The sequence below is a fragment of the Orcinus orca genome, chromosome 16, assembly GCF_937001465.1.
Source record: "Orcinus orca chromosome 16, mOrcOrc1.1, whole genome shotgun sequence".
Taxonomy (NCBI): domain Eukaryota; kingdom Metazoa; phylum Chordata; class Mammalia; order Artiodactyla; family Delphinidae; genus Orcinus; species Orcinus orca.
In genome coordinates this window covers 22,223,869-22,244,690 of record NC_064574.1, presented here as the reverse complement: position 1 = coordinate 22,244,690, position 20,822 = coordinate 22,223,869, and the positions used below count along the sequence as shown (strand labels likewise).

Sequence of the window (20,822 nt, the reverse complement as noted above, 5' to 3'; positions counted from 1 at the left end):
CCATAAAAAAAAATGATAAATTGGACTACATTGAAGTTAATATAAAAGATTTTCTATAAATCATTAAGAAAAAGACAATCCAACAGAAACATGGAAAAGAAGTTGAACAAGCATACCACAATAGAGGATATCCAAATGGCCAATAAACACATGAAAAGACATTAACATCACTGCTCCGGAAAATCCAATATAAAACTACAACAAAATACCATTACACACCCACCAGAAGGGCTAAGCTGAAAAAAAAGGGGAAAAAAAGAAAAAGGAAGAGAAAATACTAGGCGTTGGCAAGGATGTAAAACAACCAAAACTCTCATTCAATGCTGGTAAGAGTGTAATTGATACAACTACTTTGGAAAATCCTTAGGCTAAAGGTAAACATACATACGCTCTATGATCTAGTAATCACATTCTTTGGTATGTACCTAACAGAAATGCATACATAAATTTACCAATAGATGTGTTCTGGCATACACTATCCACAACTGTCCCCACAAAGAAACTACCCAAATGCACATCTATAGTAGAATGGATAAACTGTAGTATATTCTCCCAATGGGATACTATACAGATGAAGACTTACCACAATTGGAGATCTTCAAAAGAATGGGTTACGGGCTCAGAAATACATAAACCAGCTTTCTGTAAGGAAGAGAGTATAACAAATTGCTAGTATGGCATGACTATAAAAGGCAATCATATACCTTTATGGGATGGTCATGAAATCACACCTGTGTGACAATATGTCGATTACAGAAGGAACTGCTCAGAGATTTAGAAGCATAGGAGTCCTAGATTCTATTCCGATAAAATGCAACACTGATTAAAGTGGCACTGCAAAGTTTGATGTTTATATAACTGACAGCAACTGGCGTATTCTGGCCCAGAAAGTGATACTGGGATGAGGCTTTCAGAACAAGCTGATTCTCAGGGTGAGCAGAGAAAACAACCCAGAGTTCAACTGTGACAGACAGTGACTATATAAACCAGTTCTTGACTCTAACCCTTTCTGAGTTCAGTGAACCCCTTCTGCGGTCATAGAAAGCAGTCACTGGGGAGGTGGGGGAAGAGAGCTGCAATCGGAGTGCTTGAGTGAACCCATTCCCCTGGCAGCTTCTTCCCCTCCTTCCCATCTCTTTCTGCCTTTTCACAGGAATGGGCTGTGTAAGATCCCTGGGCCATGGCATCCAGGTGGTGCAGACAAACGGGACAATCTGTAGGTGCTATACTTTACAGACACTTAAAAGATAAGACGCTAGACCACAAGGTACTTTTTGTATCATATAATTAAAAAGTGAAAAAGGGAGGAAAAACCCAAGAAGTACAAAAGGAACTTAGAAAAAGAATGAACACCAAAAGGGAAGGCTTCATGGAGGGAGGAGGATTTATGTTGGGGTGGGGGGACTACACACTTGGGGCTGCATGGGAAGGCTGTTCAAGGAACAATACCTCACAAGCAAAGGCCAGAAAGCAGAAAAGTTGTAGCCCCTAATAAAGGCAGAGACGAGAGGGAGACACCATCATGGCAAGTGAGCCATGCCTCACACAGGGGTGATGTTCTGATGAAACCACCTGCTCGGGGCCTTTGTAACTTGCTGTTCCACGATATATCCTCACGGCTTGCTCTCTCATCTTTCAGGGCTTTACTCAAATGTGAATTCTGAGGGAGGCCTTCTCTGATCACCCCAATTTAAAACTGCAACCCATCCTCACTCCTCTCCTGCCCTGCACTCCCAATCTCCTTCCCCTGTCTTTGAAATTTTCCTCCATAGCATTTAGTACCATCTGTCAAACCAAGTTATCCACCTATTTGTTTATTGTCTCTCTCTTCCCACTAAAATATAAGCTCTATGAGGGCAGTAATAGTTGACAGTTTTGTTTATTGCTTCCAGCAAAGAGCAGGCATTCAATAAATGCTTGTTGAATCAATCACCATAGACCAAGGTCTGGCTCTCTTTGGTGGATCTTTGATATCAGATATGTGTGAACTGGAGTCTGGGAAAAACCCACCATCCTCTTCTTCTCCTGGGGTGAGTTATTCCTACAGGTATTTGATCTCATCCATTACAGGAGGATCTTACTAGATTCACTCTCAGGAGGCAATCATAGTTCTAGATTTTGACTGTATGCCAGCCCATTTTTAGGGTGTTTCCAGACAGAATAAGTATGAGAACAGGAATCTGACAATCTGGGTGATAGTCCTGGCTCTGACAGTACCTGATCTGTGGTTTCCATGAATTTTAGTTTCTTCAACATAAAATAAACTTGGTGGATAAGATGATCTCTAAAACTTCTAACTTTGAATTAACTAGCACATGGTAGAAAGACTGGGTTTAGATCCCAGAAATAGGAGTTTAAATAAAAGAATTGCCAACACAAGTTCTTGACTAGAAAGAAGAGAATTAATATTTGTTGAAAAAACCCACCATATGCTAGGCAATGTACATAAATAAATTCCTTGTCTACAAGCTGAGTAACACAAGGTTCAGACAGATTAAGTGATGCCCAAGGTTACACAGCAAGCAGTGGGATTCACGTCAAGCCTGTGTGACTCCAAAGGCTGTATGCATTCTTTTCACTACACCAGAGGTTTCCAACCCAACTGTTTATCAGAACCAAGGGGAAACAATGTAAGTACAGATTCCTGGGCCTCACACCAGATCTACTGAATCAGAATCTATGTTGGGGGTGGGGTGGAACAGGTATGTTTTGGGAATCTATTATAAAAGTTTGCAAGGTCAGTCTGATGATCCATGAAGTTGCTAAAAGAGTAGAGTAGATCTCAAATGTTCTTACCACACACACAAAAGGGTAATTTTGTGAGGTGATGGAGGTGTTAACTAACCTTATTGTGGTAATCATTCTCAATATATATACACTGATATGTGTATCAAATAGTTACATTGTACATCTTAAACTTTTACAATGTTGTATCTCAATAAAGATGGGGGGAACAAAGAAAAAGAAGGCTAAGTAGGAGTGGGGAGACAGGACTCCCACTTCTACCTAACAGTAATTAGGAGCCCTCCCTCATGGGTGTCAAAGGAGGCTGAGTGAGGAATCTGGACTTCTACCTACACTTGGAAGTAACAAGGTTGGTCCCCCCACCCCTGCCTTATCCTGCCAGAGTGGTTTCAGAGGAAGCCAACTAAAAAGAAGACTTCTATAAGGTCCAGAATCTTAGAACATAATACAAAAATGTCCAGTCAAAAATCATTCACCATACCCAAGAACCAGGAAGATCTCCAAATGAATAAAAAAAGAAAAATCAATCAATATACGTTAACACTAAGATGACAGAGACATTAGAATTACCTGACAAAGTTATTAAAGCAGCTGTGATGAAAATGCTTCAATAAGCGATTATGAACTTGTTTAAAACAAAGGAACAGAAAACCTCAGGAAAGAAATAGAAGATACAAAGAAGAAACAAATTTTAGAACTGAAAAATTCAATAACAAATAAAAAGCTCAGCAGATGGGCTCAACAGGAGAATGGAGGGGACAAAGGAAAGAATCTGTAACATGGAAGACAGAATAAGAGAAATTACTCAATCTGAACAACAAAGAGAAAACAGACTGAAAAGAGGCTCAGGGACCTATGGGACTATAACAAATGATTTAAGCATCCCAGAATGAGAGAAGAAAAAGGGCAGGGTTGAAAAAGTACTCAAAGCACTGAAAGCTCCCCAAATTTGGCAAGAGAGATAAATCTATATACTCAAGAAGCTGAGTGAACTCTAAACAGGATTACCCCAAAGAAATTTGTACCAATTATAATTAAAATTAAAAGTTGTGAAAACAAATGACAAAAAATCTTGAAAGCAGCCAGAGAAAAATGATACCTTGCCGATACGGGAAAAACTATTTGAATGACACTGGAATTTTCCTCAGAAGCCATGTAGGCCAGAAGGAAGCAACACAATAATTTTCAGGTGCTCAAAAAAAAAAAAAGAACTGTCAACACAGAATCCTATACCCAGCAAAAATGTCCATCAGGAAAAAAAAAAAAGAGGAATGAACTGGAAAGATATCCTCAGATGAAGGAAAACTAAGAGAATTTGTCACCAGCAGGCCTACTCTACAAGAATGGCTAAAGGAAATTCTCTAAACAGAAAGGAAATGTTTAAAAAAAAAAAAAAAAAGAATCTTGGAACATCAAAGAGGAAGAAAGAACATGGTAAATAAAAATATGTATAAATACAATAGGTTTTTCTTATTCTTTTAAATTTTCTAAATTGTGTCTGATAGTTAAAGCAAAAATTATAACACTGACTAATGTGGTTCTAAATGTATCTAGAGGAAATATTTCAGACAAATATAAACAGGAAAGGGTAAAGAGACATAAAGGAAGTAAGGTACATATACTTCACTAGACCTGTCAAAAGTAAGTTATATACACATAATATGATACCTAGAAGAACCACTAAAATGGTTATACAAAGAGATACACTCAGAAACACTATAGATAAATTGAATGGAATTCTAAAAAATGTTCAAGTAAAGGAAGTCTGGAGAAAAAAAGAAAATGGAGAAACAAAAAAAACAGAACAAACAGAAAACAAAAGAATTAAATTTCAGACTTAACCTCTAACATATCAATAATTATATTAAATATAAAATGTCTAAATACACCAATAAAAAATGACTGTCAGAATTGGTTAAAAAATATGACTTAACTACATGCTGTTTACAAGAAACTCACTTCAAACATAATGATATAGTCAGGTTGAAAGTAAAAAGATGGAAAAAGATATTATCATATAAACATTAATCAAAGGAAAGCAAGACTAGCTATATTAATATCAGATAAAGTGGACTTCAGAGCAAAAAAATTACCAGAGACAAAGAAGGACATTATATAATGATTAAAGGGTAAATCTATGAAGAAGACATAGTAATCTTAAGTGTGTATGCACAAAACAGAGATGCAAAATGTGTGAAGCAAAAATGGATAAAACTGAAAGGAAAAGTATAGGTGGTCACCACAAGTATAGGTGGTGACTTCAACATTCCTCTCTCAACAACTGATAGAATAGCAATTATAACACAAGAGCTCAACTACACCAACCAACATTTACATAATTGACATTTACAGAATACTATTGACAGTAGGATATACATTCTTTTCAAGTATCCACAGAACACACACCAAGATAAACCATATCCTGGACCACAGAATAAACCTCAACAAATTTAAAAGAACTAAAATCATACAGTGTGTTCCCTAACCACGATGGAATCAAACTAGAAATTACTAATAGAGAGAGAACAGGAAAATCTTCACACACCTGGAAATTAAGCAACACATTTCTAAATAATTCATGGACCAAGGAGGAAATGTCACGGGAAATTTTTACAAAATACATGGAAATGAGTGAAAATAAAAGTTCAACAAATCAAAATTTGTAAGACGTAGGTACAGCCATGCTGAAAGGGAAATTTATAGTATTAAATATATATATATATTAGAAAAGAGGAAAGCTCTTAAATGAATATCAATAATCTAAACTCCCACAGCAAGAACCTAGAAAAAGACAAATAAAATAAAATAAAGTAAAGCAAAATAAATCCAAAGCAAGCAGAAGGAAGAAATAATAAAAATCAGAGCAGGAATTGAAGTTTAAAACAAAAAATAGAGAAAATCAATGAACCAAAGAAATGGTTTACAGAGATCAATAAAATTGGCTTCTAACTAGACTGATGGGGGTGGGGGGAGGGAGAGGGAGAGAGAGAGGGGGAGAGAGGGAAGGAGGGAGGGAGGGAGGGAGGGAGGGAAGGAGGGAGAGAGAGAGGAATTACCAATACCAGTCCTACAGACTGCAGATATTGAAGGATAATACAGGAATACTACAAATAATTTTATACACATAAATTTGACAGATGAAATGGCAAATTTCTCAAAAAATACAAACTACCACAATTCACACAAGCTGAAATAGATTACTGAACAGCCTTATAAGGAAACTGAATTTATTATTTAAAGACTCCCAAAATCAAAGAAAAAAGAAAGAAGAAGCCTTCAGGCCCAGATGGTTTCACTGCAGATTTCTACCAAGCATTTAAAGAAAATTAACACCAGTTCTACACAATGTTCTAGAAATGGAAGAAGAAACACTTTCCAATCCATTTTATGAAGCTAGTATTACCCTGATACCAAAACTCAATAAAGATAATATAAAAAAATTTTAAAACGGCAGACCAATTTCCCTCATGAATATAGATGCCAAAATCCCAAACAAAATATGAGGAAATATAATTTAGCAGTATGTAAAAAGAATTACACACCATGACAAAGTAGGACTAATTTTCAGGGATGTAAGGCTGGCTCAATATTTGAAAATCAATCACTGTTATTAATATTAACAGGCTAAAGAAGATAAATCACATGATTATATCATCCTCATCTTTCTGACCTCTAAATGTTGAAGTGTCCTAGGACTTAGTCACTGGGCCTCTTTTCTTTCTATACCTGTTCCCCCTATGACTCCCACATTTATAGCTCTACCTCAGATCTCTCCCTTGAGCTCCAGACCCATAAACCCAATTGCCTATGAGATACCTCTACTTGGACAGGCATTTCCAATTAGACATATACAAATCTAAACTCCTGCTCTTACTACCCAAACCAGCTCTTCCCACAGTTCAGTACATACATGCAAACTCCATTCTTATGGTTGCTTAGGCTAAAACCCTTAGGGCCATATAAGCTCTTGCTTCTTTTATACCTCATACCTATGCTGTCAGTTAATCCTGTGATCTCTTCCTCTAAAATATCCCCAGAATCTGACCCTTTCTCACAACCTCCACCCTGGTCTGAGTCTTCCTTTCACCTGAGTTATCACAACAGCATAGTCCTGCTGCTCCTACCTTTGCACCCTTACTGTCTATTTTCTACTTAATAGCCACATGCTCCTCTTTTGCTCAAAATGGTCCAATGGACTCTTGTTTCATTCCGAGGAATATCCAAAGTCCTTACTATTGCCTATAGTCCCCCACACGATATGGTCCCCGGCAACTTTTCTAAGCTCATTTCTAGCCTTCTGGTTCACATCACTTGAGCTGTCCTCTTTGCTGGTCCTTGAAAATGCCAATGGTCTGACCTCAGGACTCTGCACTTGGTTTTCCCTCTGCCTGGAACATTCACCACATAGCATAGGGCTATGCTATGAAGGCTGTGATCAAATGTCACCATATCAGTGAGGCGTTCTCTGACCTCACTAATGCACGCCTATCCGCCCATACGTGCATTCCTCATACCTCCCTTTATTTTTATTCAAGGCATTTATAACTTTCGGGCTCATTTTACACACATGTTTATCTTCCCCTGCAGAAGGTAAGCTTCCCAGGACATGGATTCTGTCTGTTTGCCTAGAATAGTGCTTCAGACATAGGTTCTCAAAAATTATCGGCTGAATGAATAAATCAACCACTGGCTCGGGAGTGAAGAATTTGGGATAAGATAACCTTGATTTGATTCCTGGTTCTGTCATTTCTTGTGTCCAAGTGACATTGATTACTCACCCATGTTTAATGTTTTCTCATTTGTCAAATACTGATAATAACCCATACCCCACAGGACTGTTGTAAGGATTAAATAAAAGAATGTTCATAATGTGCTTAATACACAGTGACTTGGTATAAAAGTGCTCAGTATATGACACTGTTACTTAATACAGAAAGATGGCCTAGATTTGGACTCAAAGGCCCTAGGTTATAATTATGACTAGATATTGACAGTGATTTTAAGCTATTCACTTGTTTTATATTAATTCACCCAGTCAGCTACGAATAAGGTGCTGGGGTAAAAAAGACAGATAAAGTAGAGTCCCTTCCCTCTAACCTTAGTTATGTGATCTTGGGTAGGTCACCCAAGCTCCCTCAGCCTCATTTGCCAAATGGGAATAACATAATACCTATTGCATAGCTTTGTTGTATTAAACGAGTCACTATGTGAAAACACAGTGTCTAGCCCATAGCAGCAGCTCGTTATGTTGGCTCTGATTATGATGATTCCATTCTGAAGGAGGAAAAGCACCTAAGCAAAGAACAGTGCAGTATGAGCAAAAACAGGCATCAACTAGTACAGTGCCTCCTAACTGGAATCTGCCCACAACTGGTCAGTTCCACTATGATCAGGACATTTAAAAATTCTACTATGTCTACAATAACCTAACTCCCTACCACCACCCCACAGCAGTTAGAAGAACAAATTTCTCTGCTGATGTGATAATTGGAATTTAAAACTTTTTAAACAGTTAAAGGATAGAGTCTCAAATAGTGTTTCTTAAAGGAGGTCAACGAACCCACTGACTTCCTTACCCCACTCCCCCACAAAGTTAACATGTATTACTTAAATTTGAGCAATAGTCAAATGAACCCCCAGAAGGCAGCCTGTAATTCCCTGAATACAACAACCAACTGAGCCGGGAGCACAAGGGTGTGTTTGATGGCGGTCCTGTCACAGACTAAACATCGGAACTGGCCACTAAAGGTGGTCCTGGAGGCCTAGTGGGAGCCCACCGCGTGAGAAGGGGGGGGCGTCACCTTTGGAAAAAGAACAGCAAGAGCCAAGGCGTGGAGGCGTGAAAAGTGCACGTGGGTGGCTTGGCAGAACCAAAAAAAGCTTTTTGTGGGGGGCGGCCAGAGAGCAGGACACGTACAGAGGAAGAGTGCTGCTGGGGCCTGCCAGGTGAGGGAGAAAGGTCCCGTTCCATTCCCAGGTCATGATCTCTCTGCCTCAGCATCCCCTCAGGATCCCCCTCTAAGGGCTCGCGGTTGCTGTCTCCCTCTCTTTCGCGCCACTCTCCCTTACCTCGTCTTCCAGCCTTTCCCTCACTCTCGCACCTCCTCTGCCGCGCCGGAAGTGACGCGTAACTCGCGCGCCGCACCGCGCCAGAAAGGTTCTGCGGGAGCGGGAGAAAGGGTTCCGGTGACACTCACTGCGCCGGCGTGCGGGCGCGAGCGGTCAAAGCGCCTTCCGGAGGCCGCCGAAGTGCGCCCTTTTCCCTGTCTGTCGCTTTCGGAGTGCTCCGAGCGAGATTCAAAGAGGCATTCGCCACGGGAGGGGTGTTTTACTACACTCTGACCCCCGCCTCGGTGCCCCGCCACTCCGGCCCTTGCCCTTTGACCCTGCTCTCGCGGCGGGGTGAGAGGTCGGTGGCCATCTTGTGGCGGCGGCGCGGGCGGCCGTTACTGCGGAGACCCATCCCCTCCCCCTCCTGGCCCCCCGGCCGTGTGTCAGTCATAAAGAGTCCCGCAGGCCGCCAGGTGAGGTTCCGGCCTCGTGCCGTCGCTCTCCCCGCCGCACTGGGCGGCCCAGGCCGATCCCTGCCGGGCCTCACCGCCGCCACCATGTCCTCCTTCTCCGAGTCGGCGCTGGAGAAGAAGCTCTCAGAGCTGAGCAACTCTCAGCAGAGCGTGCAGACCCTCTCCCTGTGGCTCATCCACCACCGCAAGCACGCGGGACCCATCGTCTCGGTGTGGCACCGCGAGCTCCGCAAAGGTAAACACTCCCTCTACCCCCATGGGTCCTCCTCCCGGGTAGCCCTCTCCCGCACCCCGTCCCGAGGCCCCTCTAGCTTCTTAGCTGAGCATGGCTTTCCAGGCCTGGGCCTGTGATTGATTGCGCTTCTGAGATTGGAGACAGTGTTATCCCCATTTCTCGGAGAAGGAAACCGAGGCCTGGGAAGGTTTAAGGTACTTGTCTGAGGTTCCACCGACCGGGGCTCAGGACTCCCAGTTAACCCAGCCGCTTTCCTCTCCGGCTCCTCCTGACACTTGTGACCATTATTCTCTCGGCAGCGTTGAGCGCCTGGTGGAGGGTACAGGCCTTAGCCTGTTGTGTGCCAGGCAGTTGCTGGGCATTCGGAGTAAGATTACCTAGATCGAGCCCTTGGCTCAGTCACTTGCTAGCTGAGTGATATCGGGCAAGTTTCTTCTCTCTAAGCCTCTGTTTTCTCATCTGTCAAAAGAGGACGAGGGTAACTGCCACTTCCAGAGCCTTTATTCTGTGCCAGTCACTGTACTAGGACCTTATGTATATCCTCGCACTTAGTCCTCAGCACTGCCCTGGGAAGTGGGTATGGTCACTGCCCTTGCAGAGAAGTCAAGGGGCCGCACCACCTAGACCTTGCCTCTCAGGTTCCTCTTCTCATGCAGCTTTCCTTGGTTCTAGGCCCTGCTCAGCATCTGGCAGCCATTGATTGAGCTCAGCCTGTTGTGTGCCAGGCACTGGGTTGGGAGCTTGATAGCATGTTGGCTCCAGAGGCCAAGTGCCTCTGGAGCCTGACTTTGCCATTTACTGAGCCCCCGCAGCTTCACCTCTCTTTGCCTCAGTTTCCTGATCTGTAAAATAGAGATAATGATAACTGATATTTACTGTGCCTTTGTTCTGTGCCAAGTGCAGTACTGATATCATTACATACATTGTCATTTTTTACGGTCTCAGAGTTCTGTGAAGTAGGAGCTCAGCAGATGAGAAAAAAACGGAGGCTCAAACAACTTGGGGTGAAGAGTAAACAGGATAATCCACATGAACATCTAGCATGGTGTCAGGCAGAGTGTAGGCACTGGATAAATAATGGTGAGGTGGGATACTGATTACTCAGTGTGGGGCATGTTCTTTGCCTCGAATTGCTTACAGTCTGCTGGGGAAAGATGGGCACCTACACAGCTATCTGATACCCCAGTGAGCTTCATAGCAGAAAGCTGAGCAAATGAAGCTTAGCGCTGTTTTGGACAGCCTGTATGTGGTAGGCCCTTTATAGCATAGGAAGTAACTCTACATGTGTTCTCTGCTATCTGTGAGGTCAGGATGTCACTCTGTTTTACAGATGAGGAAACTGAAGTGGCTAAGTGGTATTTTCAAGGCCTTAGAACCAGTGAGGCTCAGACTACATCAGACTGGCAGACACCAAAATCCAGGATTCTTTCAGGAGACCCAGTTCTAATCCTCTGGCAGAGACCCCCCGCCCCCCAAATATGTGCTGTACTGAGATGGGGGTCCCCTCAGCCCTCAGGGTAGTTGGCGGATAGATCCTGGGCCTCCCAGAGCCCCATTCATGTACCCCACTGTGCCATTCAGATACCATTTCTGTCATCTGAGATGTGGCGGAAAAATTGGAATTGCTTTCTACAGGATCCTATCTGGTAGGATCTCAGAGGCACGTCAAAATCCACCTCAGATGTCACTTCTGTGAAGCCATCTTGATTCCCCACCTCACCCTATTTGAGATACAGAAAATAAAGAGTACTTTCGTTTATGAAGCTCCTTTAACCCTAATCTCATATGATGAAACCTTAAGTTGTAAGTAGGTCAGCATTATTATCCCCATTTTATAGATGAGAAGATACAGATATGAAGAGATGAAGTGCTTTGTTCATGAGTGTATAGTTGGGACATTAGCCCAGAGCTCTGAGACGCCGAAACTTGTTTTCAGGTGCCCGGTGCATCAGTGCACTTAATAAGTGAAGGTGATCATCTTACTCCAACCAAACCCGTAGTGCTTTTATTAGAATTAATCTGCATTTATTTCATTCTTACTAGTTATGTCTCTTTCACTGGATTATGTTTTGAGGGAGAAACTAGCTCTTCTAGTTGTCCGTAATGTACACAACATTTAGCATGGTGCCTGTTAACAGAGTTAAAAAATAGTTCAGGTGTTAAATTGTGGTCTCTTGACATCATTTTCATGGCTGAGTAAAGGATCCAAGCGGCACTGTCTAGAGCTTTCTGTGATGAGAGAAATGTTTTATATCTGCTCTGCAACAAGGTAGCCTCTTGCCATGAGCACTTGAAATGTGTGACTAAGGAAGTAAACTTTCAAATAAATACAATTGAAAATTTAGTTCCTGAGTTTTGTTAGCTACAAATTAGGTGTTCAGTAGCCACATGTGGCTAGTGGCTATCATACTGGACGGTGCAGAACTACAGGATGCTCTTCCAAGCATCAGTGTACAGTTTCCTAATACCCAGCCTTCCTTCATGAATTGAAAATGCCCCCGCACTGAAGTGGAAAAAGATTTTGTGCCCTAATGTTAGAATTGACTAGCCCTTTAGGTTCTAGCCCACCCTGAATCTTTAAAAATGGACATTTCTATCTATAGCCAAGTCATTTCCTTAAGACATTTCACAAACCATCTCTGTTTTGCCTCCAAATATTTATGAGACTTTAAAAGTTTTCTTTTTCCTGCTTAAGTACTACTTCTATTCATGATGTGTTATTTTCTTTCCATTCCCTAGGAATAATCCTTAATTTATCCCTTTGGGCTCTGTTCTAGGTAGAACTTCTCCCTTTCTTTTTGGAGCAGTTTGGTGTAAAATACCCTAAGATGAACATTTTTTAGTAGTGCTTTTGTACCTTACGTTTGCACTCCTACTACCTTTAGTAGTGCAGGTAAATAGGCCTTTTTTTAAAAAAAAAATTACTTTCTCTAGATGTCAAAACCAGCCAAACAAGTGAAAAATTTTGGTCAGCCAGTAATTTAAACTTTGCTCAATAACTATTTCAACCAGTTTGGAATGGGCCTCGGTAGGGAGTGAAAGAATCCATACTGACATATTGGAAAGACATTTGAACAAGTGAGTTACCACCCAGGGCTGGAGTAGAGGGTGTGTGTGTCATGTGTATTATGACCTTGTGTGTTCAGGTGCTCTAGGGCTTTGTGGGTTTTTGTTGTTGTTTGTTTGTTTTGGCCGCACTGCGAGGCTTGTGGGATCTTAGTTCCCCGACCAGGGATCGAACCCCGGCCCCTCGGAAGTGAGAGCGAGGAGTCCTAACCACTGGACCTCCAGGGAATTCCCTTTAGGGTTTTGTTATGTTACCTTTACACACATGGTGCTCATGTTGATTATTCAGGATGCTGGATGTGGAGGGAAAAAGTTTTATCCTAAATTCCCATTGCTAAGTTTGACGGTGATGAGAATTAATTGGCATTGTAGATAGTGAAAACCTTGGCTATCTTAGCTATCACATTTGTAATACTGCAAAATGTTTCAGGTCTTGAATGGCCAAATTGACATTTTACAATATGGATTCTGGGTTTTTTAACATAAAGTATATTAGTCCGATTTGCTTTGTAGAAGTTGTTTTACTTTTTTTTTTTTAATATTTATTTATTTATCTTTGGCTGCTTTGGGTCTTTGTTGCTGCGTGCGGGCTTTTCTCTAGTTGTGGTGAGTGGGGACTACTCTTCGTTGCGGTGCACATGCTTCTTACTGTGGTGGCTTCCCTTGTTGCGGAGCACAGGCTCTAGATGTGTGGGCTTCAGTAGTTGTGGCTCGCGGGCTCTAGAGCGCATGCTCAGTAGTCGTGGTGCACGGGCTTAGTTGCTCCCCGGCATGTGGGATCTTCCTGGACCAGGCTTCCAACCTGTGTCCCCTGCATTGGCAGGCGGATTCTCAACCACTGCGTCACCAGGGAAGCCCTCTTTTACTTTTAAATCTAACTTTCATGGCATTATAAACTTGGTAGTTTAACTTGCTGCAACATCCTAGAACAAGGTTTGCTTTAAAAAAAAAAAAGCTTTTTGCCGTAATCATACCTTTGTAGCAACAGTGGGATATTGAAGCTATTGACACTTTTGTTCTGTTTTCGAATAATAATTAGAACTGTTAAAGATAGCTCCAGGTTTTCAATATTCTCATCAGTTGGCCATCTAAACTAGGTTATTATCAGGTTAATACATTTCAGGATATCCATATTTAATTTTATGAGCACTTTAAGTCATCAGTTTCAACTATAACATGCTTTAAAAATCTTGTTTTTAACTTAAGTTATTCTCCTGTAGCCACATTTTAAAATGTCAGATCTTGAGCTTGCTGTGTCAGAATTTATACATGCTGTGTGCATTTCAAAAGAAACAGAAATGGTTTCTGAGAGCAGTGGAGTAAGGACTAGTAATTCAGGTGTAAAGGTTGACATAGGGCTTGCTTGAGTCTTTTGGGCACTTTGGCATTGGAGAAAACTTAATGTTTTGAACTATCTGATTGTGTTATTATTTATTTCTTTTAAAAGAAAACTGGGACCAAAAATGGTAGTGATGTAACTTTACGGTTGAAAAGTTATATGCATAGAAGCCAGGAAATTCAGTAATGTTCCCCCAAGCAACTGTAACTCAGACATATTGCGTGAAGTTTTTATGGTTTAATGCATGCTACCATATAGAGTAATAGGAAATACTACATTTAGTAGGTATAAGAAAGAATTATATTTTTTATAGGAGCCATAATTTTGCATATCCAGATTTCAGACGTGTGTAAACTTTCAGTGATCATGTAGCAATAATGTATATTTGAATTTTGAGATAAATATCCATTGGTGCATCTAGAGATTCCTCTGGATTGTAGAGTTGATAACATTGACTGATTATGGTTATTGGAATGTTCAAAGAGAAATTCTTGGTCTAGGAGCATAAATTACAAGTATCTTTTAAAACTGAAACTTAACTCAGTCTTTCATTCTGTGGTATTTGATAATTAACAGTGAGTAAGAAATGCTCATTTTTGCAATATAATAAATGAAAATCTTGGTTTTAACATGTCTTCTGGAGATGTATTGACAGCTTATCCTTTAGGAATTGACTGGAGAATACTGACTGCTTATCCTTTAGGAATTTTCTTTGGATTATCTTAATTTTTACTGCCAATTAATTACCCTGACTGAAATAACACAGAAATTAAGATGGCGTATTCTTTTTTTTTTGAAAAACAATTTTATTGAACTATAATTCACATTCCACACAAATCACTCTTTTAGAATATACAATTCAGTGGTTTTTAGTATTTCGCAGTTATGCAACTATCACCACAATCAATTAAAATGGCGTATTCTTGTTTTTTAGTTTTTTCAAAATTGTATTCTCAATCCTGTTTTACTAGACACCTCCAGGAGTCCCTTAAATTGTTTTTTCAAACATAGCAGTCTTGACCTCAAGTAGATAATGCTTGTCTTAGTGTTCTTTAGGAGTAGCTTAGGGCAGAAGAATGGTGGATTGAGAATTTCCTTGGTGTAAGCTAAATTATCTTCTTTTCTTTTTTTCCAGCCAAATCAAATAGAAAGCTTACTTTTCTGTACTTGGCCAATGATGTCATTCAAAACAGTAAAAGGAAAGGACCTGAATTCACTAGAGAATTTGAATCTGTCCTTGTGGATGCTTTTTCTCACGTTGCCAGGTATGTTTTCGGGTTTTTTGTTATGTTTTGTTTTTGAATGCATTACCTTTTCCTTTTTGTTCTTTCTTTTTTGTGTGTGATAGCCTTTGTAACTTGACAACTTCATACTTTAAAGAGAGGTACTTTATAGAGAGTTGCAGAGGCCAAATTGTGGTTTTATATTTTGCCTGAACCCTTGAGAACTATCTCAGACAAGTAAATATTTTGATGCGTTGAAGGGACTCAGTCTAGCACTTGAAGCACATCTTTTCTCCTAGATGTATTCACTATTGAATTCACTTCTTGAATGTGGTACTTTCCTTGGTTTGGCTGAGTTGTCTCATTAGCTTATGGTCAAAAAACAAAGCTAAATAGTACAAGGGAACTTTCCAGTAACAAAGCCTTAATGGCAAGAAATTAGTTGCTGTGCCTTTGTTTTTGCTTACTTCTGGATGTCTACATGTCTAACTTACTAAAAATAGTAGTCATTACTGTACCTGCAAAGATAGTAATTATTAGTGTGGAAAGTAGATATTTGCTCTGGCTCTGTCATATTAAGTGTGTGCCACTATTGTGGTTTGTGACAGAGGACGGGGGTGGGTAGAGCATACTTATAGCTGATATCACGGAAACTATACATTTAATTAAAAGTTTTACAAATCACTTTTATTTATTTAAAAACAAACTGTTTTTTGTAGATATAAGTTAGTTGCCTAGGAGTAGCAAAGAAAAACTATTTTTCACTAGAATATTAATAGGTAAGCAAATCAAACAAAACATCTTTGCCAAAGGAAACTGGGAAGGGTGAGAAGGAGACTAGTGGGTTAAACGAAAATTGTTCTAAGGTCTAGAGTGTATGTGAAAGACCTTAAGTGTGAAAGTAAGTCTGGCATTCTGTGAAAGATTTGGAAAGTTTGAAGGAGTGAAATGAGAACTCCAAAAGATTTTAAAGAAGTGACATCTAGCTTTGTAGAGATGGATAAAAGATTTTTGTTAGTCAACTGGCTTTTTTTTTTTTTTTTTTGAACATGGATACTGAAAAAGCAGAATGTTTGGGGACTTGAAAAAATACTGAGTTGTCATAACAGAGAATAAGCTTAGAACAGACTACTAGAGTAGCCCTCTGAAATTGGAGACAGGCATTTTCCTGTTTTGAGGAGAGTCAGTTCAGTTTCCTAGACGTTGGCTGTAGCTCTGCCTCCAACACTGAGTGGCCTTGGATGTGTTATGTAGCTTTTTGAGCCCACATTTCCATGTTAGTTAAAAGGGAATGTCACCACCTGTCTCATTAGAGTTGTGAGGGTAAAGTAAAACAACAATGCTCAATCCACAGTCTTTGCCCATTCATGGGAGTATACTATATTATAAACTATATGAAGAGAAAGACTGTTTCTTTTTTGTTCTTTCCTGTATTCCAGACACCCAATAGAGTATCTGGCACAGAGCTACTGGGTTTTGTACCTTCGGGAACACCATTTAGATAGTCTTGATGTGAATGGTGGTCTGTCCTGGCACAGAGTAGGGATTCAGTAAGTAGTTGTTGAATAAGTTAATAAATTTAGGGTATAAGAAATTGACTAAAGTAATTCCCTATAGGGATAGTAAACATAACATTTTTCCTTAAAAATTTAACAGTAATCATAAGCTGCTCCCAAATCAGAAAAGTGTAAGTAGAAAAGCGGATGGGAGAGGGGGGATGAGCAATACCAGGATTAAAAATTTTTCTACTTGGTTATCATCTTAAAACCTAGCTAGGAGGCATTGTAAAAATGTCTTGGCAAATTCTGTGGCTTTATGGGGAAAATAGACCTGATCCTTTTAAATAAAAATAGATAGCTCTATTACCTTTCTTTTTTGCATTCTTCTAGTTCTTTTAAGGTCCTGTTCAGATATTATATTCAAGGTCCCCATGTCTCTAAGCTCTCTCCCCACCCCCACCCCCATTATTAGAATAGAAAGTCCAGCCACACCACTTCAGTCCTGATGCACCTTATCAACAGTAAAAAGTGCTCTCTGTACAGTTTTTCTGTGGCCAATTGATGAACAAAGATAGTGGACCCATTAATATTGACTAAAATAGATTAGGAATCTCTTTATGATAATTTCCTACCTCCTCCCTCAAACCTCCTACCCCCTAGGAAAGAAACAACAAACCGCTCAAGTCAGAGAAAGCTGCCAAGCTCATGGGGTGGTTTTAATTTGAATAGCAGTTTAAGTAACCAGACTTTAAACTTATTTTCCATACAAATGCCTTCTTGTTTTCTTCTCAGTTGGGAGATAGTTGTGCACTTAATCTTTCCTTCAAGATGTATTTAGGTGCCTTTGTGCAAAGTACTGATCCAGACACTAGGGGGGCAAGCAGTGAACAAGGCAGGCAAGGACAAAATGAGTAAGATACTTTCAGAGAGTGATAATATGGACATAATAAAATAGAATGACGTTCTTGAGTGGGATCTCTTCTAGTGTGGTGAAGGAAGGCCTCTCTAAGGAAGTGACATTTGAGGTAATCATGCAAAATAGGAATAGCTATTAAAAAGAACCTAAGGTACAAATAATCTTGGCATGTTAAGAGGATCAGAATGAAGGCCATTGTGGTTAGAACACAAGGAACAGAGGGGAAGTCATATCCAGGTGAGATCAGAGAGGCAGGAAGGTGACAGTCACACATGCCTTGTAAGCCTTGGGAGAGAGTTAGGATTTTGTTCTGATGGGATGTCAGTGAGGAGTTTTAAGCAGGGGAATGATATATTCCAAATGCCTTGTTCAAAGATCCCTCCAGCTTGGGGTGGAGAATGGATTATAAAGGCCAAGGGAGAGGCAGGGACATGAGGTAGAGGGTGTTGCTCTAGTGTAGGCTAGAGATGACATTGGCTAGGATTCAGGAACATTGAGGAGATAATAGCTTCCACTTGTTGAATGTTTACTTTGTTTACTTCATGGGTAGATTTGTGCCCCACCCCATGTAAAACTGATAGGATTAGTGGGAGCTTGGTAGTGAGGGAAAAGAGAAATCAAAGATTATTTCTAGGTTTTTGACGTGAGTATGTGGATGGCTGATGGTGCTGTTTACCGAGGTGGAGTTTGAGGTAAAGATATGGTAGAGGAAATCAAGAGTTTTGTTTTGGCCATGTTAAGTTTGAGATGGCTAATAGATATTCCAAAGGGTGGTGCCATATAGGCGGATGGATGAAACAGTCTTGAAGCTCAGTAGGAAATTGATTTCTGGAGACATAAATTTGGAATTATCACCATATACATATTTATTTCCTGTTATAACAGTCGTGGGCCCCCAAGACCACTTCCAGGTCCGGTGACTTGCTAGGAGGACTCACAGGACTTGGGTATAGTTGTGTTCCTGGCTATGATTTATTACAGTGAAAGGATATAAAGCAAAATTAGCAGAAGGGAAAAGGTGCAAGGGATGAAGTCCAGAGGAGACGAGGCATAAGCTTCCAAGAGTCCTTTCATAGTGGAGTCACATAAGACATACTTAATTCCTCCCCCTTTGAACTGTGGCAACAAATGTGAAGTGTTTTCTACCTGAGAAGCCCATTAGAGATGTAGTACCTAGGGATTTTGTTAGGGTTGGTCACAGGCACTCTGCCAAAATTCTAGGCTCCCAGAAGGAAAGCAGGTGTTCAGCATAAACCATACTGTTTGTATAAACAGTTTAAGCACAGTAAACCACCCTTATCAGTTAGGAAATGATAGGAGCACTTCTGAAATCCAGGTTCCGAGATGCCAGTCAAGGGCCAACCTCGTGAGCAGGCCTGCTAAGGGCAGCAGTCTCAGGCCTGCTATGTTAACTCTTTTCCACACAATTGCAAAGGACTGTTTCTGCTCTACCTTTACATGAGGTGCTGTTGGAAGTGCTGAGGATACTTAGAAAGAATTTATGCCCTGAGTAGGCCTGCCATAGGCCTACTGTGCTTGGGATAAGAGAGAAGTACACAAATTATAGCGGGTGTACCAAGGCAGTGCCATTAGAGCTGCAGAGGAAGAAAAGGCCCCCATGCTGGCTTGGCAAGCCCTTTGGTATCCAGCTGGCACTTCAAGCAGTAGTCCTACGTGTATATAACACATACTTTTCACTTTTTAGATCACATTTTCAGTGGTTGAATTTATAAATATTTAGAATTAAGATACTAAGTTGTGTTCTGCAAAATAAGTTACATATGTACTTATTTATCATCTTCCAGTTTATTCATTGATAAGTGGCAAAGATTTTTTGTGTTTTTTCACTTAAAGATTTCTCAAGTTAGAATGGAGTTAATACAACTTGAAAAGATAGCTCCTTGTGTCATAAAATGACTTTTTTGCTTTGGTTGTATCCAATTTCAGGTGCTAAAGTGATTTCCACTTCATTGGAGCTACTTAGGGCAAAACCACATCAGTAAAAAGATTTCTTGACTGTTGTGTCTATATCTTTAGACCTTAGTTGGCAAAACTTTGATTTACTGTAGTGCTCAAAGAATTAACCTATCATGGTTAATTATGTTCACTAATTAAAGTAGAGCACCCTTTTGGCTGTAGCGCTTAGTGGTGAAAGCCTTTTGAAAATCTTTTGGTTACAACAGGTTTGAGCATCATTATCCATTATACAGTAGTGTGACTGCAGCTGATTAAGACTATCAGTCTTAATCAAGCCCCAAATAGCCCCAGGAATGGTGGATGGTGGTTGGATGGGTGTTGTGCCCCTCCCAACCCTTTTAACTAAATCCTTGATAAGAATTTGTTTTCATGATTAGTTTCTCTTTTAAGAGAATTTGCAGAGAACAGATTTTATGTTAAAAGTACCGACCAGTTAAGTTCTGATTAGTTGTGATTTTGTTACAGTAGTTATAATGACTTTATTTTTCTAAAGCCTGCATTTCATCACATTAGGGACTTCCCATTGCCTTCAGGATAAAGGCCACATGTTTAGTATGGAATTTAAGGTCCTCTATAATCTAATTCCACTGTATCCCTCCAGATTCTTCTGCTGTTTCCACCCCCCCACCCCACCCCACCCCATATAGTACTTCAGCCACCAGAATTACTCAGAACCTTTTGCTCTTCACCTTGTTCTGTTTTGGGGATTCCATTCAAGCGAGAGGAGAAAGCATGAGCATAGGCACACGTAACAGTGGCAGCAAGTGCTGAGTAGAAAATACTTACCATTGAGTGTTGCTAGAACATGAAGCCTCAGGTAGGGTGTGGAGAGGTGAGGGGCTGCTGGGTCAAGAATCTAGAGGTCAGGACCTAGGCCTTGTTCTTTGTATTCCAAGCACAGTATTTCAGAAACCTTAATGCGCAGATGAATGCTTAATTGATGTCTGACATGAATGACCTTGATGTGGTAAAATGGTCGTCGAAAGTTAACTAATTGTATGGCCTACTGAAACCTTTCTAACATTTTTCGGAAAAAACATTGCAATTAAATATTTACTGTGCTTGTTCTGGGGCATATAGCAGTGGGGGAAAAAGACAAATCCCTGCCCTTGTGGAAATCCCATTCAAATGGAAAGAGAGTATAAACAACAGGGAAACCATATATATAGCACATCAGAAGATAAATTGTGTGGAGAAAAATTAAGTAGGAGTAGGGAGTGTAATTTTAAGTCGGGAGATGAGAGGATTCACTGAAAAGGTGCTGTGTGAGTATACGCACCTGAAGGAGGAGAGCAAAG

At 40.4% G+C, this 20,822-nt stretch overlaps 2 protein-coding genes across 34 annotated transcripts in view; one reads left to right on the top strand and one right to left on the bottom strand.

Annotated features, from left to right (window-relative positions):
* TTI1 (TELO2 interacting protein 1) overlaps nt 1-8,917 on the bottom strand; it is a 55,807-nt gene extending 46,890 nt beyond the window's left edge. For 2 of the 7 annotated variants that reach the window (XM_033433705.2, XM_049699989.1), the window contains exons 1-2: nt 8,663-8,781; nt 584-642 (exon numbers count right to left, since the gene is read on the bottom strand). The gene's annotated coding sequence lies outside the window, so the exon portion shown is untranslated. Of the gene's footprint in view, nt 1-583; nt 643-8,662; nt 8,783-8,814 lie in introns of those variants that run through there. The other 5 variants (XM_033433704.2, XM_033433708.2, XM_049699991.1 and 2 more) reach the window with 5 other exon arrangements.
* A 152-nt stretch (nt 8,918-9,069) lies between these two features.
* Nucleotides 9,070-20,822, top strand: part of RPRD1B (regulation of nuclear pre-mRNA domain containing 1B) — a 76,968-nt gene continuing 65,215 nt past the window's right edge. For 13 of the 27 annotated variants that reach the window (XR_007472377.1, XR_007472374.1, XR_007472370.1 and 10 more), the window contains exons 1-2: nt 9,070-9,504; nt 15,045-15,174. Coding sequence is in view for 6 of the 27 variants with exons in the window: in XM_049699994.1 (XP_049555951.1) it covers nt 9,354-9,504; nt 15,045-15,174 (281 nt within the window). In the remaining 21 variants the exon portion in view is untranslated. The remainder of the gene's footprint in view (nt 9,505-15,044; nt 15,175-20,822) is intronic. The other 14 variants (XR_004484854.2, XR_007472383.1, XR_007472382.1 and 11 more) reach the window with 5 other exon arrangements.